Source organism: Miniopterus schreibersii (assembly GCF_964146895.1).
Source record: "Miniopterus schreibersii genome assembly, chromosome: 15".
Taxonomy (NCBI): domain Eukaryota; kingdom Metazoa; phylum Chordata; class Mammalia; order Chiroptera; family Miniopteridae; genus Miniopterus; species Miniopterus schreibersii.
The window spans coordinates 32,424,336-32,446,855 of NC_138115.1; the positions used below are offsets into that span (position 1 = coordinate 32,424,336).

A 22,520-nucleotide genomic window follows, 5' to 3' on the forward strand; every position below is an offset into this window, starting at 1 on the left:
CAGAAACCATAAAAAAGAACCAGTCAGAAATGAAGAATACAATATTTGAAATGAAGTCTACACTAGAAGGAATAAATAGTAGGTTGGATGAAGCAGAGGACTGAATCAGTGATTTGGAAGACAAGGTAGTAGAAAACACCCAATTAGAGCATTAAAAAAAACACAACAAAAAAACCAAGCAAACAAACAAAAAAACACCTAGGAATAAATTTAACCAATGATGTAAAAGGCCTGTAATTGGAAAATTATAAGACACTGAGGAAAGAAACTGAAAAACACACAAATATACCATGTTCATGGATAGGAAGAATTAACATCATTAAAATGTCCATACTACCCAAAGCAATCTCTAAATTCAATGCATTTCCTGTCAAGATACCAATGGCATTTTTCACAGAATTAGAACAAATATTCCAGAAACTTATATGGAACCACAAAAGACCCCAAATAGCCACAACAATCTTGAGAAACAAGGACAAAGTTAGAGGAATCACGCTACCTGATATCAAACTATACTACAAGGCCATAGAAATCAAAATAGCATGGTATTGGCATAAAAACTGACATATAGATCAATGGAACAGAATAGAGAGCACAGAAATAAACCCACACCTTTATGGTCCATTAATATTTGACAAAGGAGTCCAAACTGTACAATCGGATACAGATAATCTATTCAATAAATGACGTTGGGAAAGTTGGACAAATACATTTTTAAATAATGAAACTAGACCATCTTCTTACACCATACACAGAATAAACTCAAAATGGGTTAAAGACTTTAATGTTAGACTCAAAACCATAAAAATCCTAGAAGAAAACATAGACAGTAAAATCTCAGACAGTCTTCATAGCAATATTTTTTCTGATATATCTCCTTGGGCAAGGGAAACAAAAGTAAAAATAAACAAATAGGACTACACCAAACTAAAAAGTTTTTGCACAGCAAAGGAAATCATCAACAAAATGAAAAGACAACCCACTGAATGGGAGAACATATTTGTCAATTATACATCTGATAAAGGGTTAATATCCAAAATTTATAAAGAATTTATAAAACTCAACACCAAAAAAAATTTTTTTTTAAATGGGCAAAGGACCTGAATAGACATTTCTCCAAAGAGGACATACAGATGGCCAATAGACATATTAAAAGATGCTCAACCTCACTAATCATTGGAGAAATGTAAATTAAAACCACAATGAGCTATCACTTTACACCTGTCAGAATGACTATCATCAATAAATCAGCAAACAACAAGTGCTGGCAAGGATGTGGAAAAAAGGAACCTTAGTGCACTGTTGGTAGGAATGCAGATTGGTGCAGCTGTTATGGAAAGCAGTATGAAGTTTCCTAAAAAAAATTTAAATGGAATTGCCTTATGACCCAGCAATTCCACTTCTGGGAATATATCCAAAGAAACCTGAAACACTAATTCAAAATAATAAGTGCACCCCTATGTTCATTGCAGCGTTATTTACAATAGCAAGATTTGGAAGTTGCCCAAGTACCCATCAGTAGGTGAGTGGATAAAAAAACTGTGATACATTTACATAGTGGAATCCTACACAGCTGTAAAAAAGAAGAAAATCTTACTGTTTTCAACAGCATGGATGGACCTGGAGAGCATTATGCTAAGTGAAATAAGCCAGTCAGAGGAAGACAAGTACCATGTAATTTTACCTGTATGTGGAATCTAATGGACAAAATAAACTAACAAACAAAATAGAAACAGACTCATAGATACAAAGAACAAACTGATAGCTGTCAGAGGGGACAGGGGTTGGGAGCTGGGTGAAAAAGGTGAAGGGATTAAGCAAGACAAACAAACGAATGAACTCATAGACACAGACAATAGTATGGTGATTTCCAGAGGGAAAGGGGGACAGGAGGAGGTGGAAAAGAGTGATTGAAGGAGACCACTTGAGATGGTGAACACACAATACAATATCCAGATGATGTATTATAGAATTGTACACCTGAAACCTACATACTTTTATTAACCAATGTCACTTCAACAAATTCAATTACAAAGAGATAAATAAATAAATAAATAAATAAATAAATAAATAAATAAATAAATGCAAAAAAAGAGAGACTAAGTTCATTTAGATAAATCATATCAGATATTCCATGAGGATGTGTTCTGTGGGTTTTGGTAAGAAGAGTAAAGTCTGGAGAATAGTTAAATAAATTGTGATGTATACACACACTAGAATACTTCAGAACAGCAGTAAAAACAAACAAACAAAAACTGGATACTCATATATACAACATAGGTAAACAAAAAGAATATACTTGATGTTGAGTGAAAGAAGCCAGATACAAAAAATACTATAGGAGTCAATTTATATGAAGGCCCAGAAATGTCAGACTAACTGATTGTGATAGAAGCCAGAAGAGCAGTGACTCTGGGAGTTTAGAGTATGGGACGAGAAGGGACATAAGAAAAGTTACAGGATGTGAAAATGTTCAGTACCTTGAAACATGTCTTGGGGTTTAAACATATATAAGGACCCAATCAGTTCTTCACCTAAAATCTGTGTATAATACCTGCTTTCTTATATAAGATATGTATTTTATACCTGAAGTGAAAATATATTCTATGGACCCCCATGTTACAATTTAGAATAGTGGCTAAGCATAGGCTCTGAAGGTAGGTAATATCAGTCTGCCACTAACTAGATACTTGACTTTTGATAACAGACTTAACCTCTCTAAGGCTCAGTTTTCTTATTTCTGAAACGGAGATATACAGTAAACCTACCTTATAGAGTTCTGGGGATAATTTAATATGATAACGTTTATGAGGCACAGAACACAGAATAAATGTTCAAGAACAGCCAGTCAGCACTTATAGTAGAGTCCATAATGAGACACCCCTTCTCCCCATGCATACACACCAATTTCTGGGAAATTCTTCCCCTGAATAGCTCTCATACCTCATGTGGTCCTCGACGGAGGGGTAAGGACCATGTGCTAACTGTCCCAGTTCCCCTGCCCCCCAAGAGGTTCCCCTGCATACCACCAGGGCATCTGGGAGGTTGTGCTCCTCTGTGAAGGTGATGACTGCAGGGATGATGTCCAGTGCACTGAGCTCCAGTGTAGCCGTGCTGATGGAATCTGAGTCCTGGGCCCAGCCCACCTGGAAGAACACAGCCACTTTCCTCACAAGAAGTCCCGAGCGCACACGTTTGAATACGTGTCTCGCCACAAACCTCATGGTGGCCCCAAGGTTCCTGCTGCCAGATGATCTTTTCAGAGGGATTTTCCTGACTGCCTGAAGGAGTGCAGGCTTCCACTTGTAGTCTGAGAAGCGAGTCAGGTAATCTATTTTGTTGTTGTAAGAAACGATGGCCACTCGGGCACCCGTTGGACAGTTACTCTCACTTATTTCCATCTTCATCAACAGAGACAATAAAATGTCTCTCATCCTCTCAAAATCCAACTCAGAGACGTCGTTTGACATGTCCAAGGCAAAGACCACTTCAGTGGGGAACACTGGGCATTTGGAAACACCTTGACACATGGATACACAGATTTAAGATTTTCTGCAATGCCTCTAACAAGTGAAGATTTGAATGAAAAAGAAGAAATATTATTTACCTGTTGAACACGCTGGAAGGGAAATTATTTTGGAGAGAAAAGAGGACATTGTTAGTTTACATAAGTAGTAGTGTGTTTTCCATGTGAGTGCTTCAGAATGAGTTTCCCTCTGGGAAATTCAGCAATGGCCTTCTCCATTCTCTGAATCCTCCCTTCATGTCTTTTGCCCATCTTCATTCTAAAAGAGTTTTTTACATTTATGTTTAGCAAATATGAAATATCTGTATTTGTCTGAATCATTTGATGAAAATTATTGAGTAGCAGCAATTTTATATGTTTTGACACGATCAAGTAATGACGTTGGGTCCTTTGCTTGGACCTCTTGCTTATATTACATATATTTTTGTTCTATTTTTTTGTTTGCTTTCCAATGTAAAGAGGTTTTCACTTTTTATATGGCCAACTCTGATATTTTTTTACTTTATGGCCAAGATGATGATGATATTCTTTATGATTTCTAGGAAATAGGATTCCGTAATCTCCCTGAGCAACAACTGGATAGGAATGAATAGAATATGGAAGAGTTAGAGGGATGGGATGATTGCGAAGAAAACCAAGCTCCCAAAGTAAGCAATTTGCCAGGTCAGTGTTCTTTCCCTATTGCAAGTAAGTGGAGAAATGTGTTAATTATAGGATGCAAATATCCTGGAATACATTGAAGATAGTAAATAAATTATAATCTGAGAATGAAATAATTTAAGATTTGATGATTCATAATTCCATTTTTAAAACATAAATGTAAATAAAATAGGACACATCTCTTATTGAAAGCTCACCATCGATCCCTCCTGTTTAAATGGATGAGATTAAAAGAACAAAGCTTCCCTTTGCCTGTTTCGTGATAAGAGGCACCAGGACGCAGACATGCAGGAGAGCGAGGATCACTGCATTTCATGGGGTGCGATGCTGTACAGTGGAATTCTTTTCCACCATTGAGATGACGTGCCTTTCGTGCTTTTCATTTCTAAGAGGAAGATTACTTACCCAAGGGGGGACTGGGCTAAATATATTCATTTACAGGAGCCTTTCATGATGGACAATGGCACCTCCCAAACCTCAGTCAAATCCACAGTGACTTATGTCCCCAGTCCATGATCCATCCCCATTTCACACCACTTGCTCTTTTCGAGCCTCTTTCAAACAACTTACGGCAGTTTTCTCGTGTGAAATCGATGATTTGACAAGGCTGTTAGAAAGATGGAGAAAGAGAGAGAAAAGGAAAAAGAATTTAATTGGAAATATATTCCTCCTCACCCTGGTGACTTAGAAATGTCATATGGATATTATCAGTGCCTGTCTGAAGCTTTCTACACTGCCACAAAAAAACCCAAAAATTATTATAGCAAATAAACCATCCAGCAGTTATATTTCTGGATCCAGTGGATATTTTAAAGTATTTAAAATATTTTACATACAATATAGTGCCCATATTATTAGAGATAAGTAGCTAAGGGAAATTCTTTTTTCTTTTTTTTTATCTACCTCACAAAGCAAAGGAATCAAATATGATTTTGAAGAATTAAATCCAGGAATGTTGGCACAGAAGGCAGAGAAATGCCTTAAATTTTTGGATCTCTCTATTAGCAATTCCTGCTACACCTCTTCAGTCATTTAGAATGACTGCCAAGGCAGGTACTCCGAACACCTCCCTTAGAATTCTGCTTCGTTCCGTTGACCCTTTCCTCTCTGTTTGGTTCTTCCTTCAACCCCATCACTTCTTGCTCCTCAGTTGTCCCCTCTTCCTTTTTCCATCCCCACAGTAGTATGTTTGTACTTAGAAAATAAAAATAAAAAAACATCATAACTTTTGAGGTTGTTTTCAGGTGTTCCATGAGACACAAAGGCCAGGACTGTGCTGTGTGTTGGCTTATAAATACTTTATAAGTAATTTTTGAACTTCATAAAAAAGCATATTGCATAGGAGAGTAGCCTCAGTCTTTCCTTTCATCTCAACTAGTATTACTCAAAAACACCCGGATTCCCTCCAGGAATATTATTTCACTCTTTTTATTTGATTTGGTTGTAACATTTCAAAGTCTGTAAATTTAAAGTACTAACAGAATTCGTAAGAGGCAAAACTAAAGAATCTTTATAGATTTCTGTTTTGTCACAGTGGAAAGTTTTGTGTTCTGAAAAGAATAAAGTTAAGAATTAAAATCTTCCCCTACCATAATATCTGCCAAGCCTTTGGGGCCCTTGATGCCCTGGAAAGAACAGAAACAGCTTTAAAATGCAAAATTTTGAGGTCCAATACATTTTATCCTGAGTTGCCAACAGGTTCTGATAAAGTTCACCACAGTTCATGGACCACCTTCTGCCCTTTGCTCCTAGCCCTGGAATTCTGTCTGACCCCTTAAAGAAGGAAGTCAGAGTGACTAGGTGTGTTCCAGACTTTGGAGTCCAGGATGCCCAGGTACATGGTACATAACTTTTAGAAGATCAAGTCATTTTGAGACAAAGCCACAGTTTATGGTAAAATTCAGGAAAAGGCCAGTCAAGATCTCAGGGCCATTCGTAGGCAGTTCTAAAGTAGAACCCAGTCTTCCCCTACCCTTTCTCCTCCAGCCACCCACCACCACCCTATCTCTGCCTGAGACTGAACAAATCTTCCCTGGGTCCTTCAGATAGGGTTGCCTTATTTAGACTCTACAAGGTAGTGATCTGTGACCTTGGACAGGTCACTATAATCTTCTCAGCCTTTGTTATCTCATCTGTAAAATGGGCATGGATGGTCCTTGTATTTCCAAGATTTTTGATTCTATAACTTCGTTGTACTTCTGCAGTAAGCCCTATGCTGCAGTGAAACCACCAGGTTCAACCCACAGGTGCCATCCTTCATGGAATGACAGCTTAGCCTCCTAGGATGAGCCATGGGGCAAAATGACAATAGCCCCAAGTCTTTCCTTTCATATCAAATGACCTTCCAGGGGGTTTAAAAAATATTTGTGGACTTGCAACATTGTCAGTTCAGTTAAGATTATATAAATGTCCTATTATATTAGGATTTCCCTCTAGTGTTGGCATAAATGTTGTCCATCTTGTTTACATTGATAAACTCTCTCTCCAGTGAGTATTATGTATTGTTTTACATATTTTGACAGGTTCACACATCTCCAGCCATTCCAATATCTTCCCCATCTTCAAGTAAAACATTTATACTGAATAAATATACTCTGTAAGGACTCAAAGCAAATGTGAAGCAAATGTAAAGCAAATTTGGCCCATTCACTAATAGATCCTCATGTGTCCTGAATGTTCATTTCTTCTTAAAGATGCTTCTTATCAAGTCTTTATTCATTTTTACACAAAGGTTGAAAATAAGAGAAAGGAGAAGAGTTCATGTTACCCGTGGTCCTGGAGGGCCTTGGTCACCCGGAGTTCCAACAAATCCTGGAAAGCCAGCATTACCCTAGAAATGACCAACCAAAGGAATAAGCTTTCCCCCTTGCATATGACTTGATTAAAGCCATTACTCTGAGGTATTCAAGTTATCATTATTATCTAAGGTACAGTGAGTCTGCTATAAACCAGTTATTTTATGAACTGTGACCACTGGACTAGAGACTAGAAAGAGAAGGGAGGTCTCTTTATGGGAACCATCTAAAAATCCTACCACATACCTAATTCCAGCCAACACGTAAACACGCACACAAACACATACTTCTAAACAGCCTTAAGGGATGTCTGTCATATGCAGATGAGCCTCCAGGTCATATAATTAAAAGAGTAAATAAAGTATGCATTGAGGGCCTGGCATCAAGAGAAAGAAAAGGCTCCTCCATCACCTTCTGATCTTCAGTGTATGAGAAAAGATATACATGCTAGCCATGGATTCACTGCTCAACTTACAGGTATTTGAACTGACACAGCATTATCAGCATATAATTTAATGTTTTATCTTTTCTTTTTTCAATTTAAAACCAGAGAGATAAGTTTAGGTGAGCAGGGAAATATTAGCCAGCAGCAAGCCAAGTTAGGCATAGATCAAATTTTTCTTTATGTCCTTGCCAGTATATGAAAATACCAATTATTGAGTACCTAGAAAGTATATATTCTCTTTCCTTTCCTCTTTTCTTCACTGAACACTGGTCCATGTCCTTTTCCCAGAAGACCTTGCTCTCTAAGGTCTATCAGCTAAATGCTACCAAGGTTTTAGATATCCACAGGCCTTCCAAAAAGAGCTGCTAGTGACCATGGCTCTTCAAGATTGAATCTTCAGAACCTGAAGTAGATTTTTCATGGTAGACTCTATAAAGTACAGTGAAAATATGACTCAATGTCCACCAGGATGGCAGCTACATTCTTGAGAGTGTAGTGCTTAAAAAGCTAAGAGAAAGGTAAGGCTTGGAAGGATCTCAAAGAAACAGCAAAGTTTGCTCTGCAGCTAAAGCAATACCCTTCCAAATGATACCCATGCTTACCAAATACAGAGATGTCTCCAAACCTATTTTTTAAAAGGTTAATGTTGCATAACTGAAATTCTAACTTGGATTTTCTGTTGTTATGGTTTGAGCATGCGTTTGCACTCAGAAGGTAGATAAGAGTGGCATTAAGTGGGAAGTGAGGTAGCCCAAGGAAGGCGTGGAATGTGCCTGCCTGGGAAGGACAAGGGCTTCCTGCAAAAAAGTCCATTAACCCAATGGAAATGCGCTCCGATGAGTAGAATGTCCTGATGTAGGGTGGGCCTTTATAGATCTCGGGAAATTCCTCTGATTCTTACCCTCTTCCCTCTGATTCCTTTTGCCCCCTTCTCTCCTCGGTGGCCCAGGTCACCATCTTCTCCCTTAATAGAATCGAAAGCAAAATCTTGGGTATAAAGAAAAATAAGTACAAACAAATGACACATGCTGCATACCAGTTCCCATGCCCAGAAAGATATCTTCTTACTTGTGTGCCAGGATAGCCAGGAAATCCAGATTCACCCTAGTGTCAGAAAGGAGATAAGGCCTTGTTTAAAGTCATGCAATTAAGTTTTTCTTTGGCATTCCCCAGGGGAAAGGAAGAAATTATAACTTTGAGGGGAAAAGACTCAAAACAGGTGCCAAAATAAACAACTATTTCAAAAGCTATCTTGAGCTACTCCGAAGTGGCCATATTTTATTTCTATAATTTATCATGAAACAACTTACAGGTGATTTTTACAGATTCCTCACCCTCATTGATATATTGTAATAAAACTGCCTTCTTAAGCATCTTGACCTATCAGTTTAAAATAACCAGAGGTCTGATCCAATGAATACCAAGGGAAGGGGCACCAAATTGACTGTTGGGAAGCAGGTCCTCATTGTCAGATCAAAGGCACATTACAAAGCAATTACTCATTCAACAAGTATTTATTTAGCACTTACTATGTGCCAGACACTTCTCTAAGCCCTTGGAATTCAGCAGTGAACAGAACAAAGACCGCTGCTATCATGGAACTTACCTGCTAGTGAGGAAGAGATATATAATACATCAGGAAGACGTAAATGCTATTCCAGAAAGGGGATTAAGGGATGAGGAATGACATGGGTGAATGGGGGGATGGAGTAACTATTTTATATATATAAGGTGGTCAGACAAAGCCTTTTGGTAATGGTGGCATTCGGGCAAAGACCAGCATGAATTAAGGAAGCAAGCCAAGCAGATATCTGGCAGAAGCACATTTCAGGCAGAGGGAAGAGAAAGTAAAAAGTCCTGAGGCAAGAGTATGGATGTGTGTCACACTTGAGGAACACTGAAGCAGGATGGGGTTGGGATGGGAGGAACAGTAGGAGATGAAGTCAGAGGGTTCACAGAGTCTTGTAGGCCATGTGAACGGTGAGGTTAATTCTGAATGATATCAGGAGCCATAGCTGGGCTTCAAGTAAAGGAGTGACATGATGTAACTATGTGTTTAAAAGAAGGCGCTGGTTGCTGCATGAAGAACTAACAAGGTGGGGTAAGGATGGAAGCAGAGAGACCAGTTAGGAGGCTACTGCAGTAATCAAAGTGGAAAACCATGTCGGCCTGGCCCAGAGGGTGGCAGGGGTTGTGGTAAGAAGGGATGAAATGCTGGAGATATTTTGAAGGTGCACTCACCATTATTTGTTGATGGGTTAAATGTAGGGGTTTAGAGAAAGAAACTGATTAAAGATGGTGCAAATGTCTGTCTTGAGCAACTGGCAGAACAGAGTCTCGCCTTCCGAGACAGGGAAGGCCAGAGGAGGAGCACGTTGTCAGCAGAATCACTTTTGTCTCCCTGGATGTTTGATGATATTAAAGGATTATTGTTGATTCTTAGGTGTGATCATGGTATTGTGGTTATATTTTTAAAGAATATTTTAGAGACGCAATTTGAAATATTTATGCAGTATAATTAATACATGACGTATGATATCTGGGATTTACTTCAAAAAATGGTGGGTAGGTAAGTGGGTGGGAGTAGAAATTAAACAACAAAATTGGTCAAAGGTTTTGCATTGTTTGAGCTAAGTGATGGATCCATGGGAAGAGATATTACTATATGTCTTTTCATTTGTATGTATGTGTTAATTTCTCCATAATAAAAAGTTCACAGACAAAAGAAGAAAAATGTTGTTTTGGAATGTGCCGATTTTAAGGTGCCTATTAGATAAACAAATGGAAACATTTGGAGTTTAAGAAATTCGTCCAAGCTGGAGGAATAAACTGGAGATCACAGGATAGATAGTACTTGATGCCATGGAACTGGATAAGGTCACCTAAGGAGTGAGTGAAGAGGGAGAAAAATATGAGGGTAGAGCCCCGAGTCTCTCAATATTTAGAAGTCAAGAACATGGGTATAGAACTACTCCTTCAAAGCATTGCCAGAGAGAAGTGGGGCAATGAAAGTATGTACTTAAGTGAGGGTTTTGCTTTTGGTTTGGGGGTTTCTTAAATAAGAGATATTCCCACCTCTTTTTGTACTGGAAATGATCTATAGAGAAGGAAGTGTATGGAACAGGTCACTCAAAGAAGGGGAGAGTGAACAGACCAAAAAAAATGTAGTCTGCTGGCCAAGCAGCAGTAAGGGCCAGTTAAAGTGAGACCATGATGTCTTGCCAAGAAAAATCCATGCATATGTGGAATGAATCCATGTGTTCCACAATGTTATGTGTATCACAATCAGCATAGAGTGCCCTTGTGGTTAGCTCAGGGCTGGTCTGTGGCTCAAAATATGCACATTTGAATTCTACCCAGAATTCCCTGCTATTCAAACTCTTCCCTAGACAAGAAAGACTTAATTTGCCAGGATAGGATTACAATGAACTAGTTTCCACACTCAGCTCTGTCTCTAACTAGCTATGTGACCACAGGCAAGTTACTGCACTTCTCTGAGTTTCCATTTTCTTAGTTGTAAATTACCAAGGCTAAACTGGATGGCCACTGAGGTCCCACATTGTCATCATTCCACAGATATTTACTAAGGGATTGCTATGTTTGGGGTATTTTCCTGCTCAATAAAATGACAGTGGTGCTATCTAGCAGCCTCAGGGAAACAAGAGAATTGCAGAGAAGCCAGCCCCGAGTATTGACATTGTTAAGTAGCTGAGCATAGCTAAACATCCCAGTGATTTATTTCATGAAGCAATAAATGTGACTTGCAAGCTAAGGCATCAGGCACCAACCACAGCTATTGACATTTGATTTGCTCGTCAAGATTCATGTGACTTCCATCCTTCAAAATCTTTGTCAGTAACCCATTAACTACATGTTAAAATACCAGCTTCTTATAGGAGTGGAAATATTTAAATATACTTATTGAGCACCTACTCTGTGCCAGGCTCTGTTCCAGCAACACAAAAATGAGTAAAGAGCAGTTCTGCTACCAAGTTCACAAACTGGGAGGTAGACAAATATGCAAGGATAAATTATAATATAACCTCAATGGAAAGGGACTACTGTAGAAATATGAACAATGTGTTTTAGGAACACAGAATATAGGACAACAAATTCTGTCTTCCACAAGAAGTTAAGTTGGTGTTAGAAAATGAATAAAAATTGTCCAAAGGAGGGAGATGGGGAAGGACATCCCAAATAGAGGCGAGAGTGTTTGCAAAGGCAAGGAGTAGAGAAAGAACCTGGCATGCCCAGAGCTGGGGTAGGGATATCTGGTGTAGATAGAAGAAGAGGTAAGGAGTTTGATTTTTAAATAAGGGAGTGACAAATTCAACTTTTATTTTTTAAGGAGGGAACTCTGGCAGCTACAACACGTCATGAACAGCATGCAGAAACCATTCCTGGCATGCCACTTGAGTAATAACTTTCACCCTAGTAAAACAAAGTCGAAACTGTAGTCTTCAGTTCAAAATACTCTATAAGGTAACTCTCACCTTTGTTCCTTTTCTTCCCGGACGTCCATACCCATCAGGACCAAACATACCCTAAGAAAAGGACACAAGATGAATTGTAGAGTCATCCAGATGAGCACTTGGTTGCTAATATTATCTGAACTCTTGGAAAAATCAGCAGTGGCAGGAGGTGGGGAAGACAAAAGGGGAGGTTTATCCCAGCTTCATAGGATATACACTAGACAGCCTTCAACAGATAAGGAGGGAATAGTGTTTAAAGTTTTTAAAGATAATTATATAAATAAGTGTTTTGTATTCTTGCTCATTTTTAACCGCTTCTTCAGCAAGATTCTGTACCTCAGCAAGACGATACCATGGGTGTAGGAAGCCCAATCACTGTACAAAGTTCTCCTTGAGCAAACCTGCTTTCCTTGCTGGATAAGTAAACAGTGGAAGGAGTTCCACAATTGGTAAATCTCTAGGGATAAAGACAGACTTTGGAGGGAAAGATTGGGATGGAGGTGATGTAGTTTAGTGAATAAGTTTATAGGCGGTAAAGCCAAACAGACCTGAAGTTTCAACACTGGTCGTAGGAGTGACCTTAGGCAAGTTACTCAGCCTCTCTGAGCTTCAGTTTTCTCATCTGTTAAATGGGGATAGTAATATCGTTGATCTATGGTTGGAAGATTAAATGAGACTGTGCATGGGAAGTCCTTAGCATGATGCCGGGCGCAGAGAAAGTACTTGATAAGTGGTCATTATTCTGCCGCTGATGGTGGCAGGAATAGTGATGATGCTGGCCAGGGGGTAGTAATGGTTGTGATGGTTATGATGGTGGCAATGATATTGGTCGTGATAATGGTGCTGGTGGTAGTGAAGGTAGAGGCGGTGGAAGCAGAGGTGGTGCTGATGACAATAATTATGAAAATGTTAATGATAGTACTGGGATCTTAGCATCTGTACATAGACCCATGAGCTTCCTGTAATAAAGAGTGAATTCAGAACCTTTTGGGTGCTTTGTGCTGAATGGACAAAGACTGGACCTAAATCAAGTACATTAACTGAGAATAATTTTTTTTAATTCTAAGCCATTCTTATGGCTAAGGAGGAAAGTTTGAAATATTAGAAAATAAGATAAAGAAGATTGCCGAAGTGAATTATTTGAGGGGGAAGAATGCAAATGAAGTCCATTTGCAGTTACTCCAGCTTCTCTCTGCTGAAGGACATGTGCCTTCAGCATCTACAACCCCAGAGACTCAAACTGTGTATTTTGGGAATGTCCAGCACCCTCCAACATCCCTGAAATGACCCTTTCAAGAAAGGCATTGCTCCCCAGCTTTGTCTGTCCAAAAGAGGTCAATAGGAACAAGCTTTTCAGTATCTTAAATCAGGATATTTTAATAATGTCAAACCGTGCTTTAACTCCATCATCTGAACTGAGTGTAGATGCAAAATAATAATAATAAATAAAATTACATTTCATTTGATAGTAATCTTGTTCTGCTTTTCCCTGGCCATAGTTTAGTTTAAGCTTCTTAGACCTGTTTTTATTTTCTCTCCTTGCTAACAAATGTAATTTCAGTGCTGAGTGTAAAGCAGATGCAGGTCCTTCCTACTGCTGATGAGAGAAATCTCAGAAATCTGAGTTTCAGGAAAGACAACATTACTCTGTTATCATAAAGTTCATTCCAATAAGGTGTTGAATTTAAAGTAGTCACAAAATAATTACTTGCTCTTACGTTCAAAGCAATGACTAAGGTAAAAATGCATAGCCCTGTCTTTGAAAGTGTTATCCGTTGAAGCAAATCTTTTATGATCTTTGGTCTTCAAAGATTATTTCTATGCTCTAGGTAATCACATTCATGCCCTTAAAAGTTTGCACCTTTCCATGGATGCATGGAACAGAAAAACAGATCTCAGTGGGGAGGGAGGTGGAGGGAATGGGAAGAGATTAACCAAAGATCATATATGCATAACTCATAGACACAGACAACAGTGTGGGGATGGCCTGGGGTGGGGCAGGAGTTAGGTGGAAGGGGAGGATAGGGGGGAAATGGGGGACATCTGTAACACAACAATAAAAAGTCATTTTTAAGAAGTTTGCACCTGCCCGGCCGGGCGTGGCTTGGAGGTTGAGTGTCCACCTAGGATCCAGGTGATCGGGGTTCGATTCCTGGACAGTGCACAAGTTGGTTGTGGGCTCGATCCCCAGTTGGGTGCATGCAGGAGGCAGCTGATCAATGACTCTCTCATCATTGATGTTCCTCTCTCTCTCTCTCCCTCCCCTTTCCTCTCTCTGAAATCAAGGAAGATACTTTTTTTTAAAAAAAAGAAGTTTGCACCTCTGATTGGCTGTCTTATTTCCCTGAAAAAATGTTTTATTGAGCATCTCTACTCCTAAAAGGCTCAAATGCTTGTAAACACCTTTGTCAACCATAAGAGGCTAACTAGCACTCTCCTCTTCAATAACACGTGAAAAGACAAAATAAACGCAGAGACACCTTTGTATTCTTTATTTATATGGGGAGTTTAAAGATCTTTGACTCTCTAGATTCACAGCAGTCCTAGTGATTATGTCATATTTGTTACCCTGAATATTCATGATGAAAATTAGAATTTTATGTGAGATAAGAACAAATAATAAACAAGAAATTCCATCAGGAGTTCAAAACAGAGAAACCAGACTTACAGGTTGCCCTCTTGGTCCTTGTTGACCCCGTGGGCCTCTTTCCCCTGCAACACCATGCTCTCCCTTTTATAATGAAAGATAAAGATGAAATTAATTTTCTCCTATGAGTTCATACAATTTTATATCATTTTTCTTAGAAATTTTACAGTCACTTTTCAAGTCCCATTGACATCATCCTACAGTCTAAGATAAATATCTTCCTCTAGACTTTGGTTAAATATAAAGAACTAAAAATATATTTAAATTTTTGGTATTGAAAATTAGCAAAACTGGGTATGCAGCACCAGTTACAGAATTTTATATTGCTAGGGCTTTTTCTAGGTGTGAGTGTGTGAATCTGCATTTATGATGAAGGCATATGTTTATCTATCAGTATGTCTTTGTCTACTGATACATGATGCCACCTATTCTTCTTTCTATATGTCTGTCTATATGTCTTTCCTTCTCTGCACCCATCTATCCAGCTCTAAGGTAATGGACAGTCACTATCATCACCAACCACATCAGAAACTCATGCTGGAAATGATGCCATAAGGAGAGATTCATATAGGAAAACCCAAGTTGCAATCAAGGAAGAGCATATTCTCTGACATTTACCTTCATTCCTCTTGGCCCAGCTTTTCCTTTTGAACCATTTGGCCCTGGAGGCCCAGGATTCCCCTGCAACAAGACCACGACCAAAATCACCTAAAGGGCCACAGCGTTAACTATCTGACTCTTGTTATTATTGATATGGCCTGGAACTGGTAATATGCTCATGAATTACCTTTAATACAATTAATTTTATCCTGCAACATAGAAAATAACATAATATACACATTTAACTTCTGGGCTGGGGGTTGGGTGGGAGAGTAAAGTGTTCTGTGCAAGAGGCCACATCTACCACATACCAAGACTTGAAGGGATTATCTGGCTTCTAGAGGGGAAAACACCATTTGATTAAGAGGTTGGGAAGATAAATGCCTGGACTTTTACCCTTCCCAAATGGAAAATATTATCAAACAGGAATGAAAGTAACACAATCAGTTATGGGGCTAGAATTTTCCCAACCAAGAAAGAATGAAGACAGGACTAGGGCTTGGGCCCTCTGAAGCTGCTATTTAAAATCTCCAGATACTCTTATCCCCGACTTAAGTCATGCTGCTCAGGTTTAAGGTATTCAAATACTCCCTTCCTTAGGAAGCCGCTCCAATCATCTGCCTCAATCTGGTCTGAACCTTCTGCGGACCCCAGGGATATTGGATGGGTTGTGGAACAGGCACTAGAAAGACCAAAGTTAGAGGCCAGTTCAGCCTCTTACTACCCAGATGACTAGTAATTTAATCCCTTTGAGCCTCAGTTTCCTCTTCTAGAAAACTGGAATAGTAATGTTCTTTACATGTTTGTGAGGAGTAAATTAACCACTTATTCCCCTTTATACTATGTTTTCTTGCACCATAGGTAAGTAGGAATTTATGTTACACACCCCTGAGGCTCAAACCCAATCTCATTGATCCCACAATATACTTAGAATAGAAAGGGGCACATACCTGATGATCAATGGCCCCTACATCAAATTAGCTATTTCGAGAAATCCCTGATACCCACAGATCCCAGAACAAACAGTGTGGCTTTATGTTATCTGCCCAGGAACACTCAGGTGTATGAACTGGCCATTGTTAATGAGCAGCTGTGTCGCAACGTTTAGTTTTCTAAACCTACCTGAGCACCCATTGAGCCCTTTTGTCCAAAAATTCCTGGTGGTCCTTGCCTTCCTCTTAGTCCCTGGTCCAAAGATAAATTAAAATTCAAGCAATTTTTACAGAGCTACATAATTTTCCCCCATGTAACCATAAAATCATCTTGGATGCTGAAGGAAGTACAGATTAAGGTGTCCTGACCCATCACTATCTCATTTATTACACTTTAATCAAGGAGCACCTGCACCCTGGAGCACCCCCTGTACTCTCACTCCAAACTCATTCCATCTGAAGCACAGGATGTGAGTCCTCAGCATCTATATTTTTAACCATCTCTCCAGTTGAAGCTGATGAGTACTAAAGTTTGAGAACATCGCTTTTATATTTCAATTCACCCAACTAATTTTAAATCTTAAAAGGGAATGAGAGAAGCTGTAAGGATAGTGATTGCCTTTGAAAAATGAACCTTCTCCTTATATATACAAGGGTTAAACAAGGAATTACGTTCTGACTTTACCAAGAACCAAAAATACACTTACGTGACCTAATCTCACCGGGCACATTGCTGGGGAGTTGCTTGTTTTCTCCCCAATCTATCTTACTTTCCTGATTTCTGACACTTTAATTTTTTCCAGCTTTTCTGAGAAATGCTTTCCTATTGGAAGCATTGATCATGGCTTCTATGCTCCTGCGTGAGGTATTGAATCGCCTCTGTGGGTATTGAATCATACCCACGTGCCAGTGGGAAGTGAGAATGAAGCAGAGGCTTTATCGATTACCTTGCTCCTGGCTCACCACAGGCCCCGCTCCCCTTGCACTCAGCAGTAGAATAAAGGAGGAAGCCAGGAAACAGCAATAGCAGGAAGTCCAAATTTGAATTAAGCCAGTGATCAAAAGGAAAGGTGAAAATGCATCTCTGCATTGTTTCCCCCTGAGTTCAGACACTATTTTCTATCATAAGGTAAATATAATCCGTAATTACACGTTGATTATCCACTTCTTTCTTTAGCATCTTTGTCAAGTGGAAAAACAGCAGAGACCTTCTCAAATTATCTTCTGACACTCAGAGGATCTTTGAAGTTAAGGATAGTGATTCCATGTGTTAGCAAAATCTGTTGTGTTAAAGCTCTTCCACTTGAGAATACTTTGAAACAACTCGACTTTTCAAAGAAAGATGCAGAGGGTCTTCCAGGAGTGTTTACAGAAAGACAGATTTGGGTTACGCTTAGAAGATTCCAGAAGAACCGAGGGGAAGTTTAAATTTCCAGTTATCACAGCATTCTTTACAACAGCCCACTAGACTGAACTCCTTCAGGGCAAGCTCCTTGCCTTAAAGGTCTGAATGTCCCCAGACTATTAGCAAAATGCCTTGTGTATAATAGATACTTCATAAACAAGTTGCTGATTTTCCCTTCCAAATTGAGTACAATTTTAATGAATTAAATATAATTTGATTAATTTGAACAGGCAATAATTAAGAGCATAGACTTATGACTATACTGCCCAAGTCTGAATCCCATCTTTATCACTTACTAGCTGTGTGAGCTTGGCCAATTTACCTAACTTCTTTATCCCTCCTCCCTCCATTTCTCCCCTGTAATATGGGGAATAATAAACCCCCCATGGAAGGATTTAATGAGTTAATACAAGAGCTTAGGGCCATATCTAGGACATAGTAAGAGCTCAATAAATATTAGCTATTGGGATTTAACCTGCTCAGAAGAAGGCCTATATAATTTGCTTCGAGAGGCCCTGGAAGGGAAGTATCCAAGGCCATTCTGATATATGTGAAATCCATATCAAAGGATCTAAGTTAAATTTTTAAAGAAATATCCTTTAGCACTAGAAACAAGTTCACTGATACAACCTGTGAGCCTGGATACCCAAGTTCTCCATGGTAACCGAGTTGACCGGATTCTCCACGAACACCCTGTCAGAAGGAACAAGGTTTAGTGAGTTCACCAGGCATCTTCAGTGTTCCTAGCAAAGACAGCCTTCCCTGCAAGATGTCACCGGAAGGCCACAAGAGAAAGACAAGAGATTTCACTGTCTGCACTCAGTCCTTCTAGGATGTAGAGTTGGGTAGGAGTGGAAGAGTTGGGAAAATGGAAGACCAGGTTCTTACTCTTCCCCAGTCTTTGCACATCTCCTTCCAATGTCTCAGCTAGTGATGGAAGCAAAAATACTTTGTTTAAATTACTCAGATTCCCATTTTACATAACAGCTGGTCACTAAAAGCCCATCCATTCCTTGTGGGCTAAATGCTGACCAGTGTTAAGGACCCTTATGCCATCTGAGGAAACGCAGCATGTTGAACACAGCAACAGGTGTGATATTCTGGAACAAACGCCCATAAAGCACACCGTGAATGAGCAGAAAACTGGATTTAAAACCCTATAGGTTTTTAGAGCATTAACCTAGTTATCCAGGCAAAGGGTGAGCTGTTAAAATGATTCATCTGATAACTGATTTAATTTCTCCCTCAAATTAGTATTTTCAGTTCTACAGAGAAGATACATTTTCCAAGATTGAGGATAATGCCCATTTTGTGAATTCTTCTGCCTTCTTTCTCATGTTGACTAGGCTACTGATTGATTATTCATAGATCTGCAGAGAGAGGAAAATCTTAAACTCAGAATTAATCGATATGTGGATCAATTACATGTGCTTAAGTTTTTAAAACTATTCAGATAAATGGGAAGCACTTCTATTAATCATTACTATTATAATACTCTCCTCTTCAAGAGTTGGTTTACAGATATAAAAATATGAACCAAGTTTCAAAAGGCATGCAACTAGAAATTTTGAAAAAGGTTGTGAAATGTTACCTAATTTGCATATTACATCAGTGACATTCATAATGCAACACTTCTAAAACAACATGGCTCTATATGGCAAAGCTCAGGCTCTTATAATTCCATGTCTAAACATTTATATTAGGAAATCATTTCAGGAAAGCAAAGGCAAGAACAAAACAAAAAAACCTAAAATGCAGGTTTTCTTTACATCACTACATGATATGGAACAAAACAGAAATTACCTAAAGGCTTAGTATATCGTTCTCTAACAGAGTGAGATATAATGTATTAAAATGATAATAGAGCCCGGCCGGGCGTGGCTCAGCGGTTGAGCATCAACCTAGGATCCAGGCTATCAGGTTTGATTCCTGGTCAGGGCACATGCCCAGGTTGTGGGCTTGATCAATGATTCTCTCATCATTAATGTTTCTATCTCTCTCTTCCTCTCCTTTTCTCTCTCTGAAATCAATAAAGATATATTTAAAAAGAAAAAAAGAAAGAAAAAGAAAATGATCATAGAAAGATTTGGAGACATAGAAAAGCAGAATATAAAATAGTATACATATTATGATAACCCCCTTATTATTTATGCAAGTAAAGGAAACACAAACATAAAAATAATTGCAGGAGGGTGGTAGGTTTTTGAACATTTAAAAATCAATGACATTCTTAAATTTATCATAATTAACAAATTAAACTTTTTCCTTATTGCCAAAATACAATCTTTCCCATAAATAAAATCTCATTTAGAATTCCATTTTACTAGGCATCTTACAAAAACCAGAATGTCTAATTTTATAGACAGTAATGAGCCATCTTTTCTCAACGTCCAAGGAATGTTGTAATTTAGAGTTCAGCACCTCTGTAAGCTATATTCTTCGAATAGCTTTGGCTGATTTTAAGCAAGTTACAGTCTCAAAAACATAAATGAGTCTGTTTGACCAATGCTCCAACACTGGGTTATCTAGCAAACTACTGACATGTTGAATAAACTCAGTTCATCCTGAAGTCTACAAATCTCTTTTTTTTTTTTTTTTTAAAGAAAATCAAAGCTTCAATGGGAAAGAGCAAACAACTATAGGGATTCCTCAAGATAACAATGTACTAAAGGGAGAAGCTTCCTATTAGAGACAGCAGTCTGCACACATTTTCCTCTGCTTCCAAAAGAAGAGGTTGCTGTTCCAAAACTGGTCCCAATAGGAAAACAGTACAGAGGCCCAGCTGAAAATCAGTCCTGATTAGAGCAATAGGGCAGAGGGCCCAGGAAGGAGCAAACCTCACATATTGGAATGTATTAGGAGGTTATTAGTTCTGTGAAAGAGCTTTATGATTAACTAGTAATATGTTCATAGGACACAAAGCAAATGGGAGAAAGGGTGACTCAGGAAAACACAAGTTATATAGCTGTAAGTAATATTTACCTTTATGTCATCAGGTGAACAATGAACTAAATTGATCAAAAGTAGAGAAAATAATTTTATTGCAAGGATGAGCTGAGGGAAAGTGTATGGAGACGGAGATGGGCAGGTTAAGAAAAACCTTTACCCTCCACAGTAGGAAATCAAGCAAAACAAAACAGAAACAGACCCACAGAGACAGAGAACAAACTGACGGCTGCCAGAGGGGGTGTAGGGAGATGGGTGGAAAAGGTGATGTAAAATTATTTTTAAAAAGAAAGAAAGAAAAGAAAACCTAATACTTAACTACCAGAGAAACTGAAATAGTTCTTTCTACTCCACTCCTTAAAACTCAAGTAAATTGCCTTTTAGAACCAATCTTGTATCAAGCAAGGTTGACCAAATAAAAGTTCAGGAAAAACCCTTCAGAAGGCTCCGTCAACAACAAATTACAGGTTCACAATACATTATAATTGAAAGAGCATCCTGAATAAGAATCTGGGTTAGAAACGGACTCACAGCCATACACTGAAAACCCAATGCATTTATTTTAGAGTAAATTTATCATAACAGTCAATTTATTTGAGTTCAAACACAGAGAATTAGAGAAAGGGGGTTAGAAAAACAAAATTTTATTTACTCTTGAATATAAACAACTTCAAGGGCTTACAGAATCCTTGGTCAGGGTCTAGCTATGAAAATAAAATAGAATATTTCACAAGTGAACACATAGTAAGAGCCTGGAGGGGAACATATTCTGATTCAGGAACACACCGTGTAAATCAGGATCTAAATTCCAGTCAACAGAGGACAAAACAAAATTAGAAAGAAAGAAATCAATAGGGAAACATCCAAAATTGAAAACCAAGAAATAGCAAAGTGAACATGTCATTTAGGAAAAAAAGGCAGCCCAGACAGTGTGGCTCAGTGGTTGAGGGCCGACCTATGATCCAGGAGGTCACAGTTCAATTCCCGGTCAGGGCACGTACCCAGGTTGAGGGCTGGATCCCCAGTAGGGGGCGTGCAGGAGGCGGCCGATCAATGGCTGTCTCTCATCATTGATGTTCCTATCTCTCTCCCCCTCTCTCCCTTCCTCTCTCAGAAATCAATTAAAAAAAAAAAAAAGAATTTAAAACAGAAAAGGCAATAATATTGGAAGGGAAAATCCAAAGACTTGAAAGTGAGTGTTCCTGAAGATCTGGGAGTCAGGAACAAAGGGGAAGAACGGACAGGGAAATCGTTTTCATTATAAGCCTGAGAGTGCAAGTTGACTTTAAATTTATGCACAGGCATGGCTCTGATTTAAATTAAATTAAAAAAAAAAAAAAAAAAAAAGACAGGAGGTGGAGTAACACAGGAAATCAAAAATAACCAAGACCCAACTGAGCAGAGGACACACTGCTAAAGGATGTTTAGGTAAACTGCACATAGCATCATAAGAGAATTAAATAATTCAAGAGTAGGAAATTCATTACACTGCCAAGAGCCACTAAATTTTCTCCAAAACTTAGCATGGTTGATTGTAGTCTATTTCTTTTTGCTTTTGGGGGATAAAAACAATGGGATAAAATGATATTTCAAGACATTATTTATTTCACAAGTGTTAAAATTTAATCAATAGCACAAAGATTATCTAAGAACTTAATTCGAATCCTAACGTCGTTTAAAAGAAATAATATTTTAGTTGGTGTCAACAAACCTTGTTTGGATATCTGAGAGCTGGAATTTCTCAATATCCATGCTTTTTTCAACATTTTTGGTTTGAAGACATATGAATCTCATTTTCCATTTGTACCTAGGTCATTACCCAGCACACACACACCCAGATTCACCCATTCCCAGGCGCAGAGATGACATAAGTCAGTCTCTGACTTCTTCATCCTTAAATCATGAGAATACTAGAAAAAATAATACCAGCATAATCTGACCAGACTAGGCTAAAGGTAAGTCTGCACAATGAACTTAACTCTTATTTCCAAGAGCATTCTGATCTTTGGATTTGAATCCTGTCACCACCAATTATTAGCTGTGTGGCCTCTGACAAGTAACTTCACTTTGCTAAACCTGTATTTCCTTTTAT

At 38.6% G+C, this 22,520-nt stretch overlaps 1 protein-coding gene across 1 annotated transcript in view; it reads right to left on the reverse strand.

Moving 5' to 3' along the window:
* Positions 1 to 22,520, reverse strand: part of LOC308567507 (collagen alpha-4(VI) chain-like) — a gene marked incomplete at both ends in the record, with an annotated part of 84,545 nt that overhangs the window by 18,366 nt on the left and 43,659 nt on the right. The window contains 12 exons of the mRNA XM_081159146.1: positions 3,027 to 3,520; positions 3,608 to 3,619; positions 4,757 to 4,793; positions 5,776 to 5,811; positions 6,954 to 7,016; positions 8,328 to 8,390; positions 8,495 to 8,530; positions 11,920 to 11,970; positions 14,567 to 14,629; positions 15,164 to 15,226; positions 16,268 to 16,330; positions 18,113 to 18,175. Coding sequence (XP_081015272.1) covers positions 3,027 to 3,520; positions 3,608 to 3,619; positions 4,757 to 4,793; positions 5,776 to 5,811; positions 6,954 to 7,016; positions 8,328 to 8,390; positions 8,495 to 8,530; positions 11,920 to 11,970; positions 14,567 to 14,629; positions 15,164 to 15,226; positions 16,268 to 16,330; positions 18,113 to 18,175 — 1,044 coding nt within the window. The remainder of the gene's footprint in view (positions 1 to 3,026; positions 3,521 to 3,607; positions 3,620 to 4,756; positions 4,794 to 5,775; positions 5,812 to 6,953; positions 7,017 to 8,327; positions 8,391 to 8,494; positions 8,531 to 11,919; positions 11,971 to 14,566; positions 14,630 to 15,163; positions 15,227 to 16,267; positions 16,331 to 18,112; positions 18,176 to 22,520) is intronic.